This window comes from Phyllostomus hastatus, unplaced genomic scaffold, assembly GCF_019186645.2.
Source record: "Phyllostomus hastatus isolate PE091 unplaced genomic scaffold, TTU_PhHast_1.1 phas_scaffold_585, whole genome shotgun sequence".
Lineage (NCBI taxonomy): Eukaryota > Metazoa > Chordata > Mammalia > Chiroptera > Phyllostomidae > Phyllostomus > Phyllostomus hastatus.
In genome coordinates, this window is record NW_025334037.1 from 10243778 (window position 1) to 10267856 (window position 24079).

General features: G+C 35.0%; 1 protein-coding gene across 2 annotated transcripts in view; it reads left to right on the top strand.

Moving 5' to 3' along the window:
• PRMT3 (protein arginine methyltransferase 3) overlaps window positions 1-24079 on the top strand; it is a 106791-nt gene that overhangs the window by 67296 nt on the left and 15416 nt on the right. The window contains exons 14-15 of one of the 2 annotated variants that reach the window (XM_045825641.1): window positions 23624-23674; window positions 23871-23958. In XM_045825641.1, coding sequence (XP_045681597.1) covers window positions 23624-23674; window positions 23871-23958 — 139 coding nt within the window. Of the gene's footprint in view, window positions 1-12048; window positions 12166-23623; window positions 23675-23870; window positions 23959-24079 lie in introns of those variants that run through there. The other variant, XM_045825642.1, reaches the window with a different exon arrangement.

A 24079-nucleotide genomic window follows, 5' to 3' on the forward strand; every position in this document is an offset into this window, starting at 1 on the left:
TCTACATCCTGCTTCTCTCAATAGCTCTTACCACTCCACTGAGATGGAAGTAAGATATTAAGTACAATATTTTATATTTCTGTGTGAAAAATAATAAACTGATGACTTATCTTTTAAAAAAACAACCTGATATAATAGAAAAAGCACAGGCTTAAGAAAAGTTAGATCTGAATTCACGTTTGGTTCTGTCACTTACTAGTTTGTTACCTTGTTTAAGTTCCTTAGGTAACCTGTACCACAGAATAATCAACTATTTTAAGAAAAATGGTAGTAGTTCTTTCTATCTTGAAGAACAGTTATAGAGATTAATGAGAAAATATATTTTCTATAGTATATTTCTATAGTAAAATGTATTTCTACAGTGTAACTAGAAATGTTAGATTATTAAAATATATTATTTTTTTAAAATAATTTCTAAATGTACATTACACTAAGATAATACTTGCCTTTACCAGGAGACCCTGAATGTTAATAAAATGTGAGCCTTTACTTAATGTATGAATTTATATAGGTGGTATTAATACAAATATATTATTTTAAAAATTAATTATATAATCTTTAAAATACAAAATATATCTTCAATAGTTAAAAGTTTTATTGAAAACTATATTGTCAGAAACTGTGGGAAACCGTTTAGTTGTGTTAACTTTGACTCTTCAACCTGATTCTTTTATTTTTTCTTTTATTTTTTTATTGTTTTTCAATTACAGTTTTTTGCCTTCCCCCCCACCCCTCCCTACTACTCCAGCTCTCCCCTCCTCTGTCCCCCATTTCCACCCCCCCTTGTTGTTGTCCTTTATGTTGTTGTCCCATATGTCCTTTATACTTGTTCCTGTAAATCCTTCACCCATTTCCCCCTTTATCCCCTCCCCTCTCCCTTCTGATCACTGTCAGCCTGTTCTCAATTTCAGTGTCTTGGGCTATACTTCACTTGCTTGTTCGTTTTTTTGATTAGGTTCCTGTTAATGGTGAGATCATATGGTATTTGCCTTTCATTGTCTAGCTTATTTCACTTAGCATAATGCTCTCCAGTTCCATCCATGCTATCTCAAAGGGTAGGAGCTCCTTCTTTCTTTCTGCTACATAGAATTCCATTGTTTTATTCTGTGTTGAATGCCATAGTTTTTTGATCCATTCATTTACTGAGGGCACTTGGGTTGCTTCCAGCACTTGGCTATTGTAAATTGTGCTGCTATGAACACTGGGGTACATAAGTTCTTTTGGATTGGTGTTTCAGGGTTCTTAGGATATAATCCTAGCAGTGGAATTGCTGGGTTAAAAGGCATTTCCATTTTTAGTTTTCTGAGAAAATTCCAAACTTCTGAGAAGCTTTCTATAGTGGTTGTACCAGTCTGCAATCCCACCAACAGTGCACTAGGGTTCCCTTTTCTCCACAACCTCTCTAACATTTGTTGTTTATTGCTTTGTTTATGATGGCCATTCCGACCTGTGTGAAGTGGTATCTTATTGTGGTTTTAATTTGCATCTTTCTGATGGCAAGTGATACTGAGCATCCTTTCATATGTCTCTGGGCCTTCTGTATGTACTCCTATCAAAAATGGACAGATCTTCCAAACAAAGTATCAACAAAGATACTGTGGCATTGAACAATGCCATAGATGAAATGGACTTAACTCATATATAGAGAGCCTTTCATCCCAAAGAAGCAAAATACATATTCTTTTCAAGTGCACATGGAACATTTTCAAAGATAGACCACATGATAGGGCACTAGGCAAGCCTTGACAAATTAAAAATTTAAAGAAAATTGAAATCATAACAAGCATTTTCTCTGACCACAAGGGACCGAAACTAGAAAACAACCTCAAGGAAAAAACTCAAAAACACTCAAACTCATGGAAACAGTCTTTTAAATAGTGTGTTCAGATTGTCTTACAAAAGATTTTATGGCTTCTTTAAAATTGTTTCAGTTCATTTTTATCCAGTAATTATTTTATGTCCAAATGAGTTTAACATTGTGCTTTGATGATGTTTTGAGAAGTTCTTTTAGTTGAAGTTGATTTTATAATTTTTAAAACGTAAATATCTAGATCCCAGGCTTATAATTTTGGATCACCCATTATATTTATTTATTTAATTGATGAATAGCAAAATTTCATTGTCCTCCTTAATTTTCCCAATATTTTCTACTTCTGCTTTCACTAACTGAAATGATATGGTCAGCTGAAATTCCAGAGTAAAAGCTTTAACTCCTAAACTTACTCTGTTTTGATATTAGTAATTCTTAAGAGTTAAAAAAGACCTCCCGATGAATGGCAGAAGACTAATCTGTAAGGAATTCTTACATAGAAATGAATTGTCATGTCACCAGTATTATTAAATAATATTCCAAATCTGCTTCCAGTGACCTTCACAAATGTAAAACTGTAGTGAAGACTTCAAAAACTGTTTTCATTTGTGTGTGTTTTTAAAATTTATATAAACAGATGAGCTTATTGAGTTTCATTGAAATGTTCTTTATTTTCTGGGTATTGGTCAGGGTTCTTTGTTTCAGAGAGCAGAGTCCAAATCAGCTTGTTTAAGCAGAAAGGGATTTACTAAAGAGAATAAGATAATTTTCAGACACATTGGAGGAACTAAGGGAAGGTACTATATTTTAAATTTTTAGAGACAACTCTTAGAACCAAACCTTACAACTGGCCTGCTACCAAGCTGCCCCTATAAAATCTAATACCCTGACTCACTCTGTAAGTGGTAGCCACCACTGACAACCCTAGAGGAATAAAACCCTTTACTACCATCCTGTTCCTATGTCCCCACCTTCTGAAGCTGTCTAGTTTTTCTTACCCTTATTTGGCACATCCACTTGTGTTGTACCCTGGTTATCAATAAGTCTTAGAAAGTAATTTTATCTACAATAGTGTGTGCAATAAAGTTTCATAGCACACATATGGAATTATTTTTTATTTCCCATTATTTGGGATAGCATAGAAGAAGTCTTATGTTAAAAATTGGATTTATCCTTCCATGATCTTAGTTTTAATGTACATATTTAAAAGAGTAAAATAGAAACAAAAGGAGAAAAACAGGTGAAATGTGTTTAATTCAAAGATTATCAAAATTTTTGTATGAAGAATAATGTATCATATTGCACAGGGACAATCAGAGTTCCATAAGGACAAGAAATCAGAAGCAGACTGTTATCTTGCATCTGTAAAGGACCTTTTAGATTCACATTTTTATTTCCAACTTGCCTGAATGGTTTTAATATAAAACTCTGGAAATAAGGCAGGCATGGGGTTTGGGAGGAGGTGGCAGGACGTGGGAGTGGATTTGTATGTGTCTGACTACTGCTGAATAACACAGTTCAGTAACTGACCTTGAGAGGAATATATAGTTTAAAACCATATTTATTGGATGCATGCCAGGCACTGAAGATACAAATTTTAGTGCTTAGTATTCAATGTTAACTCCTCAGAGATTATGCATTCAAATAATTAGTCATTATCAGTTGTCTTCCCACGGTGATAATATCTCACAGTCATTGAACACTTGATGTCAGGCAATGTGCTAATCACTTTAAAAGCATTATTTCATTTAGTCCCCAGAGTAACCATTTGAAGTGGGTACCAATATTACTCCCCATTTTATGGGTGAATCAGAAAATTAATCACTATAAAGTTTTACTTGTGAAATATCCTTACTCTTTTCTGACTCAAAAAACCTTCTTGGTAGATGTACCAACTTTCGAAGGAGCACAGAGGAATGTTATCAAAGAGATATTCTAGGTGTGGAAGAACTGAGTTTGCATATTACATTTGAAACAGATTTGAAAAATTTTATTGTTGGCCAGTAGTCTAGCAGTGGTTGGGAGGGAGAGGGAAAGAGAATGTGTATGATCAAAATGTGCTTTTCTTCCACAACAGGACTGACAGATTAATACAATAAAATAAGTCACACATCTTTTTTGTAGCAGAGAAAATAGATCTTTGAAGTTTTGTTTTCTTTATGCTTTCAGAGTAAGCTTGTAGTTGTTTGGTTGAGCATCTACATTTTTTAGAATTTTCCTTTCCTTCCCAGCATGCTTGCTCTAGCATGAGCCTGGCATGAATAAGATTTTGTTGTCTAATGCTTTTAGCATGTTTTCACTATTTGTGAGTTCCAACTATCCACCCATATCCACTCCAACCATTTTGTTCTTTGAGATGGTGCCAACTCCTTACACTCTTCCCCTACCAACTGTCTATAGCTAATTATTACACAAACCTGGTCCCTAAGGCTACTTTTGAATAGATATTCACCTGCTTACTTGGGAATAACTCGTATCAAATGTATTAAAAAGGATGAGTGCCTAATTGAAACTTTGTTTCTCCTTTATGTAGTTAGAAGTATTAGTGAAAATACTAAAAGTAAAAAGCAATGACTTGTTGGAGATGGAGGAAGTTACTTTGGGGAGGAAGAGGTGTGGCTTTTTTAGATGGAGTGAAGAAATATCCAATTTTGTATTGCTAAGTACAAGCCTACAAATACATATATGAAATGGTTTTTTCTTGTGCTTGAAATTTGAACAAATAGCTTAAAAATAAGATGGACATTTTTTCTGCATAGTTAAGCCAATTTTAAGTATATGCATAACCATTTATTTCTTCTTAATGAGATTCTAAATTTGTGGCTTAATTAAAATATTAGAGAAAATTGGATTTTTCAAAGTAACAAGATGCTAAGAACATCCGCTTTGCACTTATTTTCAGTAGCACGTGTGCTGTAGACTGAAAGAGTTTTTAGTTGGCTTCCTCAAGTTTGTTAGAATCTTTAATGAAAAACATCTTTTGTTTGCGGTCTCCGTCACCAACATGAACACAGACACACACACATAACACCCACCAAAGCAGAAATTTGGTAGCATTTTTAATGTAATGTTGTACATTAACAAACTTTGACATGGTATGGTATTTATATGTACATGACTTTAGCTTGGTTGTCTATAATGGTTAAAGGACAATTTTCCAATGACTACTAGTAATACATACATAGCAATTTTGTGAGCGGTTTTTGATATTATATGATATTATTGACAGTTTAGGTCAAACCATCTTTGCTTTTATGATGAGGTATGAAGGCTTAATTAGCAATTGACTTCTGTCAGCCTGCCTAACCTTGCAGTAAATGTACAATAAAGTCCATTATTTTAATGGAAGGAAAGTTTATAGGTTTTCAAAAGCAAATGATTTAAGGTTGAACTAATACATTTTATCTTGTGAGTTCTTGTTTATTTTTATTGGTATTTTTGTAATTGTGTAATGTTCTCTTTATGTTCCAGCAGCATTGTATTAGCATCTGTCATTTTAAGCTTCACAAAGATATAAACAGGCACTCTTTTTTATAATCCTAGGTTTATATTAAATGAGTTTTCATACTGCCTATTATAGAACAAATCAGTTGTTCACCTTAAAAATGAAAATACTTAAGATAGTTTTTTTATCAAGTTACATGTTCATATAACCTGACATGTAAAGATTTCCACTTGATACATCATCTCTTAAAGCAATCATTTTTATATCTTAATTTCAGCATTATATTTTCTTTCATTCTACCTGTTAGCATGCATTAGAATAATGACTGGTACAGCAGTGTTCAGTTTGTGTAAACTTTCATAAATGCGTTTGTTTTTAAACCTTATTTAACAAAAGAGTGTTATTTTAGCGAGGCATTTTTCTTTTACTGCAGTTGATAAAGATGAACCAATGGATTAAATGAAAAAGCCGATTCAAATTTTTTTCCCTAAAACATTTTAAAGTTAATATTTTAATTACAGTTGACATAGAACATACATTAGTTTCAGGTGTACAGCATAGTGATTAGACATTTATATAACATACAAATAGCACACTTTTTTATATCTGTATTTAAAAACCTCTTATAATAAAGACTATTATTATTTTGGATTTTGTCAAAATCCATAAATATGAGTTCAGTGGTAATTGAGAGTTGTTTAATTTTTTATTGTAACTTTTAAATTTTTTATATTAATATAAAGTCTCTATAAACAAATAATTCAGTTTACTAAAAAAATATTAAACACTGACTGTGTGCCCAGGACTTGTCTGACACCTATGAGCAGCCATGCATGCACATGCCCGGTGTGGGAGCCTATGGAGGCAACCAGTCAGTGTTTCTCTTTCCCATTGATATTTCTCTTTCCCTTTCTCTCTCTAAAAGCAATGAAAAAATGTTCTTGGGTGAGGATTAAAAAAAAAAACAAAAAAAAATGAAAAAGCACCCTGGCTGGTGTGACTCAGTGGATTGAACGCCAGCCTGTGAACCCAGAGGTTGCCTGTTCAATTCCCAGTCAGGGCACATGCCTGGGTTGCGAGCCAGGTCCCCAGTTGGGGTCATGCAAGAGGCACAATGATATTTCTCTCCTTCTCTTTGTCCCTCCCTTCCCCTGTCTCTAAAAGTAAGTAATTAAAAAAAAACAACCATAAAGCCTATTTCTGTCTTGAAAAGACACTTAATTGAAGGAGACAGGTGCTAAGAGCGGGAATACAAAGATAAAAATAGAGATGTGGACAAGGTGGTCTGGGACTGGAGCACAGAAAATAAGTATTTCCTGGAGGAAAAATTATAGTTGGACATTAAATTTTACAGCCATTATTCCATAAGGGAAAAAAAAACTTTTTTCTTCATACCTTAAAAAAAGATTTTGTTTTTAAACAAAGAAGCCGACTCTGTTTCCACATATGAAAAGATTGAAGGAAAGAACTAAGTATGGTAGTCGTTTAACAAGTTCACTTTTGCATAATTTCAGTTCAACTATTTTTAACTCACTGTTCTGTTCTTCTTCTGTATTCTTTCTGCTGTTAACATAGACAATAAACATTTTTATTTTGAATACTGTATTTTTTAAGTTCCAGTATGACAGACCTAGGTAGACCTAGGAGGAATGGAAATTACGAGGTGGAAATACTGTACTGTGGGAAACTTTAGCCTGAGAAATTGCCTGTTGACCCTGCCCAGGACAAACAGATGCCCAGCTAAGACTGGGGTCTGGGGTCGGCCTACCCGGCATCACAGGATGCAGCTTTAACTTGAGCCTGACAAGATGTATTAAGAGCAATGGTCAGCAGAAATGGCACCCAGCAACCAGCTCTAGCCAATCAGACTCTGACACCGAAACCAGTTACCCTTTGTGGGGTTTTGCACTTAAAAACCCTGCCCTAAGAACAACCAAATGAGTCCTAACCTCCCTTGGTTGGCTCCACTTTTCCTTCTTATTCCCCGCTAATAAATCCTGCTCCTTAGCTCGCTGTGTCCATCTGGTTTCTTGAGTGACTCCAACTTAACACAGTACGTATGTTTTCATTTTGTTAATCATTTTTAACCAATTTGGTCACTTTTTTAAGTCTAAATTCCTTAACATTTATAATCCTTTTTCAGGGTCTGTTTGCAAATTCCCTGAGCCATCTGTGAGGCTATACTTCTATTGCTTTTTTCTTTTACTTATGGGTAACATTTTTTGTTTCTTTTCATATTTTGTGATTTTATACTTTATAGTAGACATTGCATACAAGAATAGTACAGATTATAGTAGATTATATTTTCCCCTACAAGAGCCTCTACTTACCTGCCAGGTAGCTAGGATGAGGAGCTGATTCTTTTATCTAATGTGGAGCTGAGTTTGGTCTTTGGCCCACTGTTAGTTTCCAGAGTCTTGAGCTCTGGATCAGGCCTCTTCCTCTTGCCAATTTCCTGGGAACACCATCAAAATAAATCTGAATTTAGGGAGGAAGACAAAGCAAAGATTTTATGAGGTTTGGGAGATCTGCTTTTCACTGGGTCTCTCAATGTGGAGCAGGGGGTTAGAGGGAGAGGAAAGGTCCTGATCCGGGTTTGGCATGGTTCATTGTCTAGTTGAGAATTGGGGGCACTGTGAAGGTTGGGTTTCAGAGTGAAACTTAAAGAGTAAACAGTCTAGTTGAGTCATCTGTTCTTGAGAAGATGCATTTACTCTCAGGATTGGTTGAAAAGTCTCTTGTTCATATAAATATGTTCTCTTGAGGTGTGTGAAGCAAAGAGTCTTATCTTCTTGGGCAAGAGTTTCCAGAATAACAGAGTTGAATAACAGTGTGATGATGATGATGGTAAACTGTGTAGTTGCAGGTGATTTTGGCTTCAGGATCTAAGCAGTGAAAGAATACCTCTCTTTCTGCTGTGGAGCACAGCCACCAGCTTCATCCACTTTCATAGTTTGCAGAGAGGACCAGCTCTACTGTTCAGGCTTCTCTAAATTCCTGTGCACCGTTACTAGCCCAGATCTGGCCATACAAAATTAACTGGGTTCTCCTTGTTCCAGCAAAGTTCCTGTGCTTCTGACTTTTCCTTTTTTCCACCCATGGACCCAGCATTGGCTAAATGCCCTCAGATATGAAAGCTACTCTTTCTGTCTACTCAATTGAGAAGGGGGCATCTCTCTCTGAAAATAGTTTATTTAAACTTCTTTGCTTCCAAGGCTCTTCAATGGTTTTAATGAAAAATATGATTGTTTAGTTTATCCAGTGTTTTTCTTTTTTGGTTACATCAGAGCAGTGGTCTTTTGCAAACCACCACGTACTAACTAGAAATAGGAGCCTTTTTTAAAGTTAGTAAAATAAAAATAAACAAAAGTTATCAGTGAAACAGTAATAAATTGTATGTTACTTCCCAATTCTCATTTTAGTTTTTTTAAATGATATATATACTTTATAAATGCTCGAAATATAAATTTATCTTTGGTGGAGTTAAAAACAAGTCTTTGAGTTACTGTTTTCTAAGGCTAATGCAGATGTTATTAAAAGAAACTTTTAAGTGTTGAGAATTCAAAGTTTAGTGATTCCCTACTCATATTACTTTCATTTTACTTTTTAATTAAGCTTTAAATTTTTCTAATGGCTTAAGAAAAAATCAAGATGAGCCTATTTCTTTACAATAGTGTTCTTTAAATTTTCTTTCAAGGCCTTTGGAAAATCTCTATCAGTAGAAACCTACTAATTCCAAACTTATTCTTGAGTATTAACTCAGTTCTTAGTAGTTTGGGGTGTAAATTGACCTAATTTTGACCTTCCAAAGCTAATCAGCTAAAGAAACTAATTATTAAAACACATCTGTGCTGCTTAGAAATAGTAAGACTTGTCTTGAACTTGCATCATAGATTTTAGTGGGACATCTGGTATATATTTTAATAGGCTTCATTAAGTAAATTTTATGTCTTGAGAGGGGAGAGCATTCTAATTATGTGATTCCATCTCTACAATCAGTTTTCGTTTTCTCCTTGTATAAACGGAATGACCATATGATCTACAGCATGGTTCTGAACTTCTTTTGTCTGAAACCTGATCCTTTGTAGTCAGGCTTAGATGGTGGTAGAATTCTTAAATCCCTTCATTTATTCCCAGGAACTGTTTTTTTTTGAGTTGCAGTTCGTGCTAAGAGCTTCAAGTCTTTGGGAATATAGTAATAAGCCAGACAGTTCTGTTCATGAGGCATTAATGGGGAGCCATGTAAAAATTCACCTTAGGGATATTGGGTAAACCAAAGAGTTACTGAGACTTTGATTTCATGTGATAGAAGCATTGTAGCTATATATATATAAGAAGATGTCTCGTACTTTGTAGAGTTGTAAACTGAAGTTTATAGAGGAGAAATGACATGTCAGGCATCGCTTCAAATAGCTCAGCAAAAGGGGAGGTTGAGGGTGTGGGGGAGGAGGGAGAGTATATGAAGTAAATGTGGAAAATACTGGTTAACTATTGAATATAGGTGATAGGTACCCAGAGGTTTTATGCTTGCATCTATGTTTGAAATTTTTCATACTTGAATTTTGTAAAGAATCATACTAGTAAAAGTACAATATTCTAAGAAATGTGTAAGAGTGATGAGGCAAAGATACTGCATTGAAATAAGTTATTTCTATACAACTGAGCTACCTGCTAGAGCTGCCACAGCTGACCACATGCTTACCCTGTGGCTTAACCATCTCACTTAAGTCTTTAAACAATAGAAATGTGTTCATATGTTCACCAAAAAGACATGCACAAGAATGTCCATTGCAGTCCCAAAACTGGAAACAAGCAAAAACAATTATCAATAGTAGAATGGATAAATAAATGATATATTTATGGGGTAGTGTACATCAGTGAAAAACAATGCTCTTCATTATATGCTACAACATAAATGAATTTCCTAAACAGAATATTCATTTAAAAAGCAAAAAAACAGATGTAGAAAAGTTTCTATATTTAAATTTTTAAAACAAGCTAAACTAAATGGTGATAAATATCAGAATAGTGGTTTCATTTTTGAAGAGGACTTAATTATTGGAGGGGGCAAATAAAGGCTCTGGGGTCTTGAGAATGGTCTCTATGTTGATCAGGTAGTAGTTGAGTGTTCATTTTATGAAAGTTCACTGAGCTGTATCTCAGCAATTTGCTCACTTTTATAGATGTGTGTTGTAAATTTTATACTTGTGTACTTCAATAAAACATTGATCGTCACATTGGCTAAAAGAGATATCTATGCGTTTTTTGCATGTTTGTGATATTTCAGTTAAAAGGTTTGTCAAAACCAAATAAAGGACATCTGGTGGTCAGAGGCTTGATGAGTAAAGGAATTAAAAGAAGCCCAGCACGGCTGGAACAAGTAGACTATAGTGTTTAAAGAAGGTGGAACGCTGTCCAGAGAGATCATTTAGTACCTTACGCTATTTGCTCTTTTTCTGAGATGAGTGGGAAAAAGTTGAAGTTTTTTAAGCAGAGAGTGATGTGATCTGAAGGGTACTTTGGAAAAGTCATGGCTACAATATGGAGAACAAATGTGAGACCAGAGTGGATGTGCAGAGCCAGTGAATAGGCAATGATGGTAGCTCAGGTGAGAAATGGTGATGACTTACACATAGGAAGTTTTAATGGCGGTGGAGAAAAGTGGACCTACTCAAGACCTACGTAGAAAGTAAAATTGATGGAGCTTGAGGGTAGATTAGGTCATGGGGATGTGGGGAAGAGTTAACAGTGGTAACTCCAGGGTTTCTTGATTTTATGGTTTGATGCGATGGTGCTATCTTGTATGACAAAGGAAACTGGAAGGAGAACAGGTTTAGAGGTGAGGATCAGAAGCAGCTCAAATATTAGGTTGAATTTTAAATGCCTTTGCGATGATGCAAGTAATGACAGCCAGCACAGACTTGGAATCCTCCTCCGTGGCCTGTCTTACCGAGTCAGACTTGTGATATATTTGGTCCAGGTATGATATATGCAGGAGAATCAAGAATGTTTGTAGGAGGATATTTTTTAATACCCCCCAAATAAGCCAACACTGTTTAACAAAGCATTGTAGGCAATCATAAAATTATATAAATCACTCTTGAACTGCAGTGTATTTTTTAACCTCTGCTACTTGAGGTTAATGGGTTCTAAAAGCTTTTTATTAAAAAGCATGTCCAATGGAACAGCATCATGTGCAAATATAACTTAATCCAAATTAACTCTTCATGTAATAAAAAAACAGAAAGAGTCTGTGAGAGGAATTGTGGTCTAAATAGTGCAGATGATTCTACCCTCCATTTTATTTAACGAATACATGCCCATTTGGGGTCCCCCAAATGGGAGAGGGGTGGAAAATTTATCTGCCATCCTTTCAGTTATGATCAGCTTTTAAGTGTTTCTTGAGTATGAGCATCTTGCTGGACTACGTGTGATTCTTGTCTCTAGAAGGATGTATTTATAATACAACATGCCATCTACATCATCTGGAGCCCAGCCAAAGAAACGGTGATTTGTGTCATTGCCAAAAGAATTGGTCGTATTGAATTTAATGAAGGATGTTAGCTTGCAATTCAAAACCTTATTAAAGGAATTTTTTCCAGAGGAATTTTGATTATCTGAGGTTTATGTGACTTATCTTCTACAAAATATGACTGTATGATAAAAGGATGCTTTGTTTCATATTCAGAGGGATTCCATCTAGTTCTGATATTGTTTAGAATTGATTTAGATGTATTACCTATAAAATTTTGGATACTTCTAATTGATCTCCTTTTTCATTTCTCCCTACCAGAGAGTTTAGCCTTCCAACCTGGACTTCAGAGGATTCTAACCTTTTTAAAATCTAGATTTCTTCAACTCATGTTCTATGTTTAATTGCCATCCTGTCTACTTTTGCACTCTCTCCTTGGAAACATAGCATTAATAAAATCTTAATTTTTAAAACTATATGTTTCCCACCTCATGTTAACTTTGATGTGTGTTCATTGAATAGAATAGTGGAAGGAATCGCCTGTTTTATTAAACTGTTATTTAAACCCACTCAGAGAAAATGCAAGAGTAGGTTTAAATGAGGAACCTTGAAGTTGAAAAAATAACTTGATTCTCTTTGGAAAGCTATGCTGTATAAAGCCCCTCTGAATCCGACTGAGTTATGTCATAAAAGGACTTGAATATCAGATTGTTCTAAAGTGCAGTTCAAGTAGAATGTTGAAATTCTTAAGCTACTACATTATAGTCATAATGTAATTCTAGATAGGTATAGGGTTATGCTTGAAATCAACAATGCCAAGGGCCAGAATATTTATGAGAGAAATAATCACACTCAAGCAGGACCGAAATACTTATCTCACACACAGCAATAAGCATAAAAATGGTTTATCAAATAATCAATACGAGTAGACTCTTGATTAGAGATGTCAGGGGAGTTTCCATAGACTTATCTCAGAGGCTGCCAATTAGAATTATTAGGTTGTGATAATAAATGAGTTTGACCAGGTATTTTCCTCTTTGATTCAGGCAGCTTTCCCTGTTGTAATGACCTGTAAGGAAGTAATCTTCCCAGTTCAGATTCCCTTTGACTTACGCTCCGGCAGAAACCATCCTACATGTTTGCATTAAGATCTCTCAAAATCCTGGGGTGCCTAATATTTCCAGATGTCTGATAGGTCTGTGTGTTCATAGGGAGGATTAGGCCTCGTAGAGAGATGAGTCAACAACTGGAAAAATAATTTTTGTTATATATACCACATGGTTCATAAGTTAATGTCTACCGAACCTAGTTCAGTTTTCTCTTTTCTAGAAGACTGAATGAGAAAAGGACCAGTTTTGAAATAGAAGGGAGTTTTCTGAAAATGCTTAAAATCAAAGAGGAAAGTTTAAACAGTAACAATGTAGCACTGTGATTGAAAGCTTTAGATTTAATGGGCCAAGTTCACAAGTATGACTTTACAGATACTTTATTTCTCCAAACTCCAAATTATTTATGTGAAAAGTGGAGATATGATACCAGTCCCTTATATCCTCCTGGATATTATTTTGAGTGCTAACTGATATAATACAAAAGGCATTTACCACTATTCCTGGCACATAGAACATGCTCATAAAATGATCCAATTAATATTACCATTCACTTTCCTGTCTTGCCTTAAAGAAAGGGTTAAGTTTATTTTTAACTTATTCATTGCTTACGGGGGTTTAGGGTGGTGTGAATTCACTGATGGACTTACTTATTCCATCAGGATTGAACTGACCTTTTTTTTTAATCAGCAAAAGTATGCAGTGAAAACTCTGACCTATTCGTGTACCTGAATATCTAATGTAGTAGAGAAATGAGACCTTCTTTCAAAATGCTGCATTTATGCAAAGCTGCTGTTTCTCAAAGCAGAATCACTTACTTTCTGCCTACAGTCTTGCAGAGTCACATTTTTAATTTCTAGATCACTAAGCGAATGACGCGACTACCACAGAACGCCCTTTTCTTTAACAACTGGCATGTCCTGGATGTCCCAGAGGCTACACATAGTGTTCAGTCTGAGTTTTCTCTTCTCATCCTCATTCTTTCATTTGGCATCCAACCACATGGATATGGGACGGGCCGGGCTGAGGATTACAAGAGCCCCATTTTTGTATTCCTCCCTACGTGACGCCAACAAAAGGGCTGCACAGGTAGTCCCTTAGCTGCTTCCTCTGAGCTTGTAAATGCCTTTAGGGCAGAGGCAGGCCCAAGTGTCAGTCTCATTCTTTGGATCCTTCTCAGTCTTGGCTTGGTAATGCTTTAATTTCTCTCTCTGATACCTTCAGACATACAGTATTTTATATTTTGTTACTCTTATAGTTGCTGTCAGCAAAGGGGTCACATGTTTTATCCAGCCCACCACTTCAGGATCCAGAGTCTTTATTCCACTGTTTTTTCCTCCCTACAGTCCCCTGCCTATAACATTCTTCCCCATTCTCTAAACTATCTCCTTCATTTGTTATGTCGCAGTTTAAATGTTGCTGCCTCTGGGCAGCCTTCCCTAGTTCCACCACGTAGATTCTAATACATTTATTAAATATTCCTGCATTCCCTGTCATAGCACTCACCATACTTGTGATGCTTTTCAGTGTCTTTTGTTCACTTGTAGATTCCTATAGGCCCTTAAGGGCAGTCTCACCATATCTGTTTTCACCTCCGTATCCTCACTGTCTAAACAAATGCCTGAGCCTTCTACCTAAACAGTGAAAACAGCTGTTCATTTGAAGTATGTAATAGTGAAAATTAATCTGTGCTCTTAGAGATCATAGTGGTAGTGAGAGAACAATGCTGGTGAGGACGTGGAGAAAAGAGAACCCCTGTGCACTGTTGGTGGGATGGTAAATTGGTGCAGCCACTGTGGAAGAGAGTATGGAGGTTCCTCAAAAAATTAAAGATAGAACTACCTTATGATCCAGCAATCCCACTCTGGATATACATCCAAAGGAAATTAAAACGAGATCTGAAAAGACTTCTGCACTCTATGTTCATTGTAGCATGACAGTCAAGATACGGAAGCTAAGTGGCTGTCACCAGATGCATGGCTAAAGATGTGGCATACATGTGCAGTGTATTCAGTCATGAAAAGAAAGAAATCCTGCCAGTTGTGACAACCAGGATGGACCTTGAAGACATTATGCTAAGTGAAATGAGTCAGACAAAGACAGACAAATACTGTATTGATATGTGAGAGCTAAAAAAGCACAGAAACCGAGGGTAAAATGGTGGTTGCCAGTGGCTGGGGGAATGGGAAGACAAACTTCAATTTATAAGTTGAATAAGTCATGAGGATTTACTGTATATCATGGCGATTATAGTTAATAATACTGTATTACATACTTGAAAGGAATAGATCTTAAACGTTCTCATTACAAAATAACTGATAATTATGTGATTCTGATGGTGGAGTCATCTAACAATGTGGTGGTAATCATTTGGCAACGTATAAGTATATCACATCAACACACTGAACACCTTAAATTTACATAACGTTATATGGTGGTTATATCTCAATGAAGCTGGAAACAGAACAAATTGGGCTAGTAGATACCCTTGTGGGGGAAGGTGCCTAAGACTAGCTAAGTGCGTAAGGGGAGGATTACTAGCATGCTAGATACTCTGTTCTTGATTTGAGTTGTTGGTTTCACAGCTGCATTCTTTTTGAAAATTCGTCATGATATGTACTTACGTGTAACATTTCTGCATGTACATTAAACTATACAAGGTTTTTTACAGTGAAAATATTGATGTCTCTGAATATTTAATGTGTAAAATAATATCTTGTATTTATAGCTAGGAAGAAATGTAGAACAGTTAGGGCATGTAAGGTATCAATTTATGGAATGTTAGAATTAAAGTACTTGGGTTTTGGACTCTGAAGAGGTGATTTCTTATGCCCCTTAAAATCACTATAATTAGCAATTTTGAAATTGCAAGGGAGCAACCCAAGTATTCTATTAAAAAAGAATTCTATTCATAACTGGGAATATTTCAAGTAGATAAAAAATCGATTCCATTGAGTTTTTTCAATAAAAGTACCTTTCAAAAATTTTAGAGTTATTGTCTGTTTTGCTACTTCCATATTTCTAGGTCTATTTCTAAACTGCTCAATTTGGCAAAGTCTCTTGAGAAGTGTATGGCATTTAATGTGTATTGTTCCCTAGAGGAATTATGGAAGAAAGAAAAGATGCAAATTTTCTCTTGGGATAAAATAGAAAATTAATTGAAGAAGGAAGAATCCATTATTTCAGATATAGTTAATATTGGGAGAAGGTCATAGTATATAATTTTCATATGTGTTGATTATGTTTTCTTAGTTTTAATAGCAGAGCTCATGCTTTTTTTATAGCAGCTTGTATAGCTTTTGTTTGTCTTTTCATCTGGTTGGTTTTTATACAGTGATGTAAACTATAATAAATCTTTCTTATGCATTATCTTCTTACTCTTTTTTACTTACTTTAAACTCAGCAGTTGGCTTTTGGATTCCATATTAAGATTTTGAGAGAAATACTCCAACAAAAAACGAATTGTATTTTTGTTATAGTGATCCTGCTGCATGGATTACAAGCACGCTGCCTCCATGCTTGGGTAAACTCCATCAAAAGCACATTATCCTCCTACTTCTGTGGACAGCTGCCTAATTGTATCTGCTGTAACCACACGCTGTTGGAACATGATACCAATGAGGAACAGAAATGATAAATTACTCCCTGCAGGTGATAGTGATAATGATAATTTTTAATTTTCTTCCTCATAAGGTCTAGCCTGATCTTATTTCATTGGCTGCCATTCTGCTACGTGCACACACGATACATCCTCTTTAAAGAAATACTCGCACTGAAATACACGAGAAAGTGATTCATTCTTATTTCAAGTCATTGTTCTTCAAATGAGCATGTATAAAATGAACTGTGTCTACCTTTTTATGTGTGGGATAAACAGATTGTGGTATAAAACAGATTTTTAAATGATCCAGTTTACAAATGCTGTGGATTATTTTCTTTTGTGAAATTTAGAGACAAGCAGTTCATTCTCAAACTGTATTCTCATACTTAAGAATATTTAAGATGCACAATACAGTTACATGCCCCTACTATTTTCCTGTGTACTTCAAAGTAATTGTGGAGGATGCCACTACATGATAAGCATGATCAAACTATTCCAGAAATTTACTGCATGCATGTGTTTTCCTTTCATTCTGTTTTCTTCTCTCGTCATCAGTGTTCTTATTTCCACTCACTCTGTCTTCTCTCAGCTTAAGGGAACTAAAATTTTTCTGACTGTGGTATAATCTAGTGAAATTTTATTTAATTGTGATCTTTGCAGATTAACTCAACTTCTACAGATATTTGATTTTAATACTTCCTCTTTTCCTGAGCATGTGTTCCCTTTGTCCCTGACAAGATATATTTGTGGAAATAAAGAGGAATTTATTCTGGGGTCAGGTTTTCTAATGTATCTGATCTTTTTCAAGCACATGTCAAGTTGTGCTGCAGTCAATTATTGCCATTGTCTGTTAGTCTTCATTTTCAATTTCCAGTGCTTGATTTTTCTTGCATTTGAATGGCTTTTATAAAAAAAGGGTAAGTTCATTGAAATTAATGTTTAAAAGATCTGGAGATACCCTGTTAAAGTGATGCCATGATGGTAACAACATAATGGAACTGTATTTGGAAAAAGGTGACATTTATATTCTGCAGTAAAATAGTTTCATCCACAAATCAGCACACATTTTTGGTTATATGGCTTTGCAGAAACAAAAACCCTAGTCATAGGTCAATTGGTTTATGTGACTGTGTTTCAAGTTTAAAGGTTTTTTTCTTTTTCTTCTAATCTCTATTTTAATTACTAAGGATCACTTATACAGAAAAAATAAAATCCTTTTTATTTGAGTGCCATTGTAGGCTCTGCTTGTATTTGAGAATAATTACCCATTTTTAAACCAGAAGTTCTTTTTAGTTTTTCAGAGTAAGAGTTTTCTGCTTGTTCAGTTATGTGAATGCTAACTGATGAATAGATTATCTGCACATAATTCTTAATCCCCCATGAATTTCTTCCTAGCATTCCTCATGCTTCTGCCTAATGTGTGCTGTGGAACTGATCTTAATGTTACCCTCAACCAAAGGTCATTAGGAGGGTAAATCTGCATGAGGAGCTGAAGATACACTGCAGTGCATTTCAAAGGGAACTGTAAAACAGATGTGATTTCAGATTTCTCTTTGTCATAGATACCTGCCCCCTTCTTTTTACCAAAATTAATTAGATCTTTTCTTTTCCTTTCCTATTTTATTTATTTGTCCTGAGACTTATAAACTGCTTTTTGGTTACCTCAAATTATCCATTTTTTCCCACCTGTTTTTGGAGGTCTGGGGGAGGGGAGGGTTAGTTTCTTCTTTGATTTTTTTAACTAAATTTCATAGATAGTTGAATTTGGGGATTGGAAAAAGGTTTTAAAATATCTTTGTGTTCTCAGATCTTTTTATTTTTTAATTTTGTTGTAAATTCATGTACCAGCCTCTCTTCTTCATTAAAACCTGTAATTATAAATTCTATAGTCTATAATTATAAATTCTACAATAGTTCTACCATATTAATATTGCTATTCTGTTTTTTAGCAGAGCTAAATATATGATGTCTCACTTGGTATATCTTATACATTTCAGGTCACATCTTATGATATTATATGAGCTTCTTTTAAACCTGAATTTGTTGTTTTCACAAACAGTTTTGTTGGCTTACTGGGATTTTTTTTCTACTTTGTTGTTGTTGTTGTTGTTGTTGTTGTTAACATAGAATATTAGGAGTGCAGAAAACATGTGTACCTTAAAGAACAGTTATAAAGTAAACCCCTTCTAATGAAACCCATTTACATCTTTAAAAGTCTTCTTAATGTTTTAATATACTTGGGCAATTTCTAATTACTGTGACTATTCCATATACGTCTTTACTCCTCTAGCTTCTACTTTTTTCTTTTTGTATTTGTTAATCTCTTTATTGGAAAAAATTGTGTAAATACTAGTTGGGGAAAACTTGTCATACTTTTTTTCATTTAGTTTCTCCTACATATTAGACACTGCCCTAGCCCCTGGGGTTACAGAGATGACTGATTTGGGGGAACTAATTCAAAGGAACTAAAGGAACTGATTCAAAGGTAATGGTTGACTTGAATGCCTTCATGCAATATGATAGGTCATTTAATTCAAGTAGTATTAAAAATAAGATCACAGAAGCTGTGAATTTTTTTTTAAGATTTTATTTATTTATTTTTAGAGAGGGAAGGGAGGGAGGAAAGAGAGAGAGAGAAATATCAATGTGCGGTTGCTGGGGGCAATGGCCTGCAACCCAGGCATGTGCCCTGACTGGGAATCGAACCTGCGATGCTTTGGTTCACAGCCCGTGCCCAATCCACTGAGCTACGCCAGCCAGGGTGAAGCTGTGAATTTTTATGAGAAATATAAGTTACAGATAAGCATAAAGAATGGAAACATTACAAAAAAAGAATAGGGCTTTTCCAAATCTGTCATCTACTTTTGGTAGCTGAGTAATTATCTGTGTGTGTGTGTGTGTGTGTGTGTATTTGTATAACATATAATGTGTCCATAATATATGTTATTATTCTTTTCATTTAATAGTACATTGTGACTTTTTCCAAGTCAATAAATATTTATCTTTTGATGGCCAAATGGTATTCCATTATATGGAAGTATTATGATTTATTAACTAGTTACCTGTTGTTGAAAATTTGAGCTAAAATTGATAACTTATGGCTAAATCTTTGCAAGCATACATAATAATTTCCATAGAATACTTTTTAGAATACCTGGATCATTGAGTATGTACATTATGTAGGCATTTTAATCGAATACCTAACATACACTTACAAAGTGGAGAAGTGCAGAAATCTTAAGTGTAGTGTGATAAAATTGTCCAAAGTGAATACCCACCATGTACTCAGCACTCAGCTTAAGAAACTAATTATTACCAGCAAACCAGGAGCCCGCCATGTAACCCCTTTCAGTCACTACCCCATGCAAGGGTAATTACTATACTGACTTATAACTCTGTAAGTTTTGCTGTTTTTGAAAAGTCTGTATGTAAATGGAAATATATCATGTATACTATTTCATGTTTGACTTCTCTCTAATACAAATGTTTTTTCTATTGATACACATTGCTAAGTTCTCTCTAGAAAGGTTATTTCAGTTTATTTTCCCACTATGAATGCCACATTTTTCACTAAACTGTGGATATTATCATTTAACAATGTTTTCCCCAATATAATCAAGGAAAATTATATCTGGTTGTTTTAATTATTTATTTTCTCCAAGTCAAACATCTTTTTTACTGTTTATGAATCATTTGAGTTTTCTCAAATTTCTTTTGTCTTCATTTCTTTTTTTTATTTTTAAGGTTTTATTTATTTATTTTTTAGAGAGGGAAGGGAGGGAGAAAGAGAGAGAGAGACATCAATGTGCGGTTGCTGGTACAACCCAGGCATGTACCCTGATTGGGAATTGAACCTGCGACACTTTGGTTTGCAGCCCGTGTTCAATCCACTGAGGTACACTAGCCAGGCTTGTCTTCATTTCTTTTGACACATTGTTTTCTTACTAACATCTAGAAGTTTAATGTACAAAGAACAAGTGGCCCTTTGTTTTATATATATATATATATATTACAAGTGTTCTCAGATTTGCTGCCTTTTAATTTTGATACTAAAATTTTAGATTTCATGTATATCAAGTCTGCCTGTTTGTAGCATTTAAAAAGCCCTCTTCAGTTCCAATTTTTATAAACACACATGTTGGTGAATTTTACCCTTCCTTCCTCCGACTCTCCTGCCCCCTGCACTGGTCTTCGTGATGATGTGTGTGTTCATCGGTAACCCACTGGACCTACAGTCAAACCTACAGCTTCCCCTTACACAGTCATCGGTGTTGTAAAGGAATTCAGAAGGAAAAAGCAGTCTCTTACAAGACCCAACTATTTATTGGCGCTGTTGTTCTCGCATTGTTTATGGTGTTTCCGGTTTCCTTCTATTATGGCCCATCAGCCTGAAGAATATCCTTTAAAATTTCTTCTAAAAAGTGTGTTGGCAATGAGTTATTTTTGGTTTCTTCACTTGAAAATATCTTTATTTTGCTTTTATTCCTGAAAGATATTTTTGCTGGATATAGAAAATTAAAAGGTATTTTTCCTGCTCCAATAGCTTTTTCTTTTCCATCATGACCTCCAATTATATGTGTGTTAGATTTACAGGTCCCTGAGGCGCTATGCATTTTATTTAAGTTTTTATCCTTGGTTTTTTAAATTAGACAATTTTTATTGATCTATCTTGAAATTCACTGATTTTTTTTTTTCTCTTGACATCTACTCTGCAGTGCAGCCCAGGGAGTTCTTTTGTTTCAGTTATTGTATTTTTCATTTCTAAATATTTCATGTGGTTCTTTTTTATAGTTTCTTGTTTTCTCCTGAGAATTCCTATCTTCTGATTCATTTCCATGTGTTTTCTGTTACTGTGTGCCCTCATAGTTAGGATTTCAGCTTTAAAGTCTTTGATAGTACAGCCTCTGGGTCATCTCAGAGTTGGCATCTCTGGATTGTCTTTTATCTTTGGGAGTTGGTTGCATTTTCCTGATTCCCTGTATGTTGAGTAATTTTGGATTATGTCCTAGCTGTCGTACATGCTGTGTTGTGTCGCATGGATTGTCAGTAATGTTATCATTGTCTAGAGAATGTTCGTGTTTGGTGTTAGCAGGCAGTCAGCCCAGGTAAAGTCAAAATGTAAGTTCTGTCAACAGTGTCTGGGCAGACAGACAGCAGACAGGGATTCAAATCTGAGTTTCGTTCTTTAAGCATTTGCTACATTGTTTTGGACTCTACTCTGCATATACACTTAAGAAATCAGTCTGAGACTTGTTTGGGTTTTTCAGATCTTGTTTTACTTCTTTAAGCTGTTACTTGTTGGTTTGGATTTTCCCCACACAAGTTTTTTTCAGGGATTAATCCTGGGGCTTGTGTCAGTGATTCAGGTTTTAGTTCGGTTCTCTCAGCCTTCGTTATGTTGTTTTTGGTCTCTCCAGGGCCATGTAGCTCAGGGTTTCAGCCGAGACTTGTGCAGCTTTATACATAGAATTAGGGCATCCCCAGCTCTATCACCTTCTTCCCTGTATTTGTTCTGTACACTCTTACTTTTTTCAGAGGTGAAAATGATCAGTTCCATCTAAGTTTAGTTATCCAGTTGTTTCATAAAGTGCCTGACTATGTAATGAGGCTAGCTATACAAGGTATTTAAGAAACTAAAGACTAGAAATGTTAATTTAACTAAAATTTATCAAGAACCTGCTGTCTAACAGGCTTGTGCTGGGTAGAGGGCATAAAAACATAAGTTACTCATAGGCTTTACTTAAAAATAAATTATAGTCTGATAGGGCTAACTAACTAAAATATTAGCATAATAAGTACTATATTAAAATTCCGTATCATAGCACATTCACTCAGTAGACGTTAATTGTGTGCTGTGGCCAGGCACTGCTCTGGGCACTAAGTATGTAGTGGTGAACAAGATAGATCTACAGGAATAAATCTAAGACAACAATTAAATTACTCAGTGGAGAGGTATCAGAAAACCAACTGAAAAAATGTTGTATTTTAGAAATTATCTCATTAGCTGCATGGTTTTCTAGAATTGTAGCTGAGTACTACATAGCTTTATGATTCTGTTTGACAGAATTATAAATAGTATTTTGATTTTCTCTTGGTATCTAAAGTATAATGAACCTGAACGTTAAATATTGAATTTGGTTTGGATTCAATCCATATTAACCCTACAGATCAATAAAACTTAACATTCTCAACAAAAGCAGCAGTGTCCTGTTTTTAACACTATTTTCTAAGTTTTATTTAATGCCAGTTTTAAAAGTAGGTTAAATCAAGCCAGTCCCACTAGTGAAAGAAAAAGGAATGGTATCATTTAAAGTTTAAACAAACAGAAATGAGAACTATGGATTCATCTGAATATGTTAATGTCTTTTAGAGGCCTTTCTGTGCTATCATAGCAACCCTCAGAGTTCCTTTGAAGTTTCTCCTTTGAATATTTGCTTAAACATAAATTTTATTTGAATACTATTACTCATTTTTATTTTATTTTCAGAAAAAAATAACATTTAAATATTCCACTGATCTTATTGCAAAAATATTTATAGTAGTTGGCTTTCAAATCAGATGCACCATATCAGAGGAAATTCAATGAGCTGTCTGTGCATAAATGTGTATGTTTTAGTTACTTATTGCTATGTAATGAACCACCCCCAAACTTAATGCCTTAAAGTTACAATCATTTAGATTTACCTGTTTCTGATTCTGCAGTCTGCACTGCACTTATCTACCAGTTTTTCTGCTGGTGTCCCCTGGGGTCTCTTATACTGCGGCAGCAGCTTGGAAGCCCGGCTGGAGCCGGAGGGTCCGAGGTGGCCTACCTCACGTGGCAGTGTCGCGGTGGGAGATCCTGGATTGGCTGGGGCCCCAGCGGGCCTCTCCCTCTTCTCACAGTCTCCCACCGTTCAGCAGTCTCATTTCTCTAGTAGTCTCATTTCCCTAATAAAACATATTGATTATTTGATTAGCCTTGTTACCCTTATTATGTTGTTTCTGTGGGACAGAAAAGCCAAATTACATAATTATATTACTTTCTTTTTACTTAAAACATCCTTTCCAGGGAAAGTGGTGACTTGCCCTAGTTTAAGAGGTGTCTGGTCTTTGAAATGGTTTCTTACTTGCCATGTTTTAAAAGACTGAATAATAAATTATGTCATGTAATTAGTTTAATCATTTATTTTCCTTTTTTTTTAAACAGGCAGTTGCTGGCTACTTTGATATATATTTTGAGAAGAATTGCCACAACAGGGTAAGTATTTTGAATTGTCTCATAAGAATTAATTATGTGAAATACATTGTATTTTATTTTTGTGCCCCAAGGTGTTTGATCATAAACATTTTGCTGTTGTAAGCAATTGGAGCTTGTATGTGATATAGTAGATTAATGTACCATGATATTAAATATCTTGTACTTCATCAGATATTTTTGAACTCCACCAATGCAGGTCATGTTCTCTACGGGCCCCCAGAGCACCAAAACACACTGGAAACAAACAATATTTCTACTGGAAAAGCCATTTTCAGTTAAAGCAGGTGAGAAAGAAAAATAAATTGGGGGGGTATATTATTTATTTTGAAGTATACAATATTTATTCATTCTACAACCACTTTTTATGTGCCCACTCTATTTGAAGCCTTTATAACATGCTGAAAT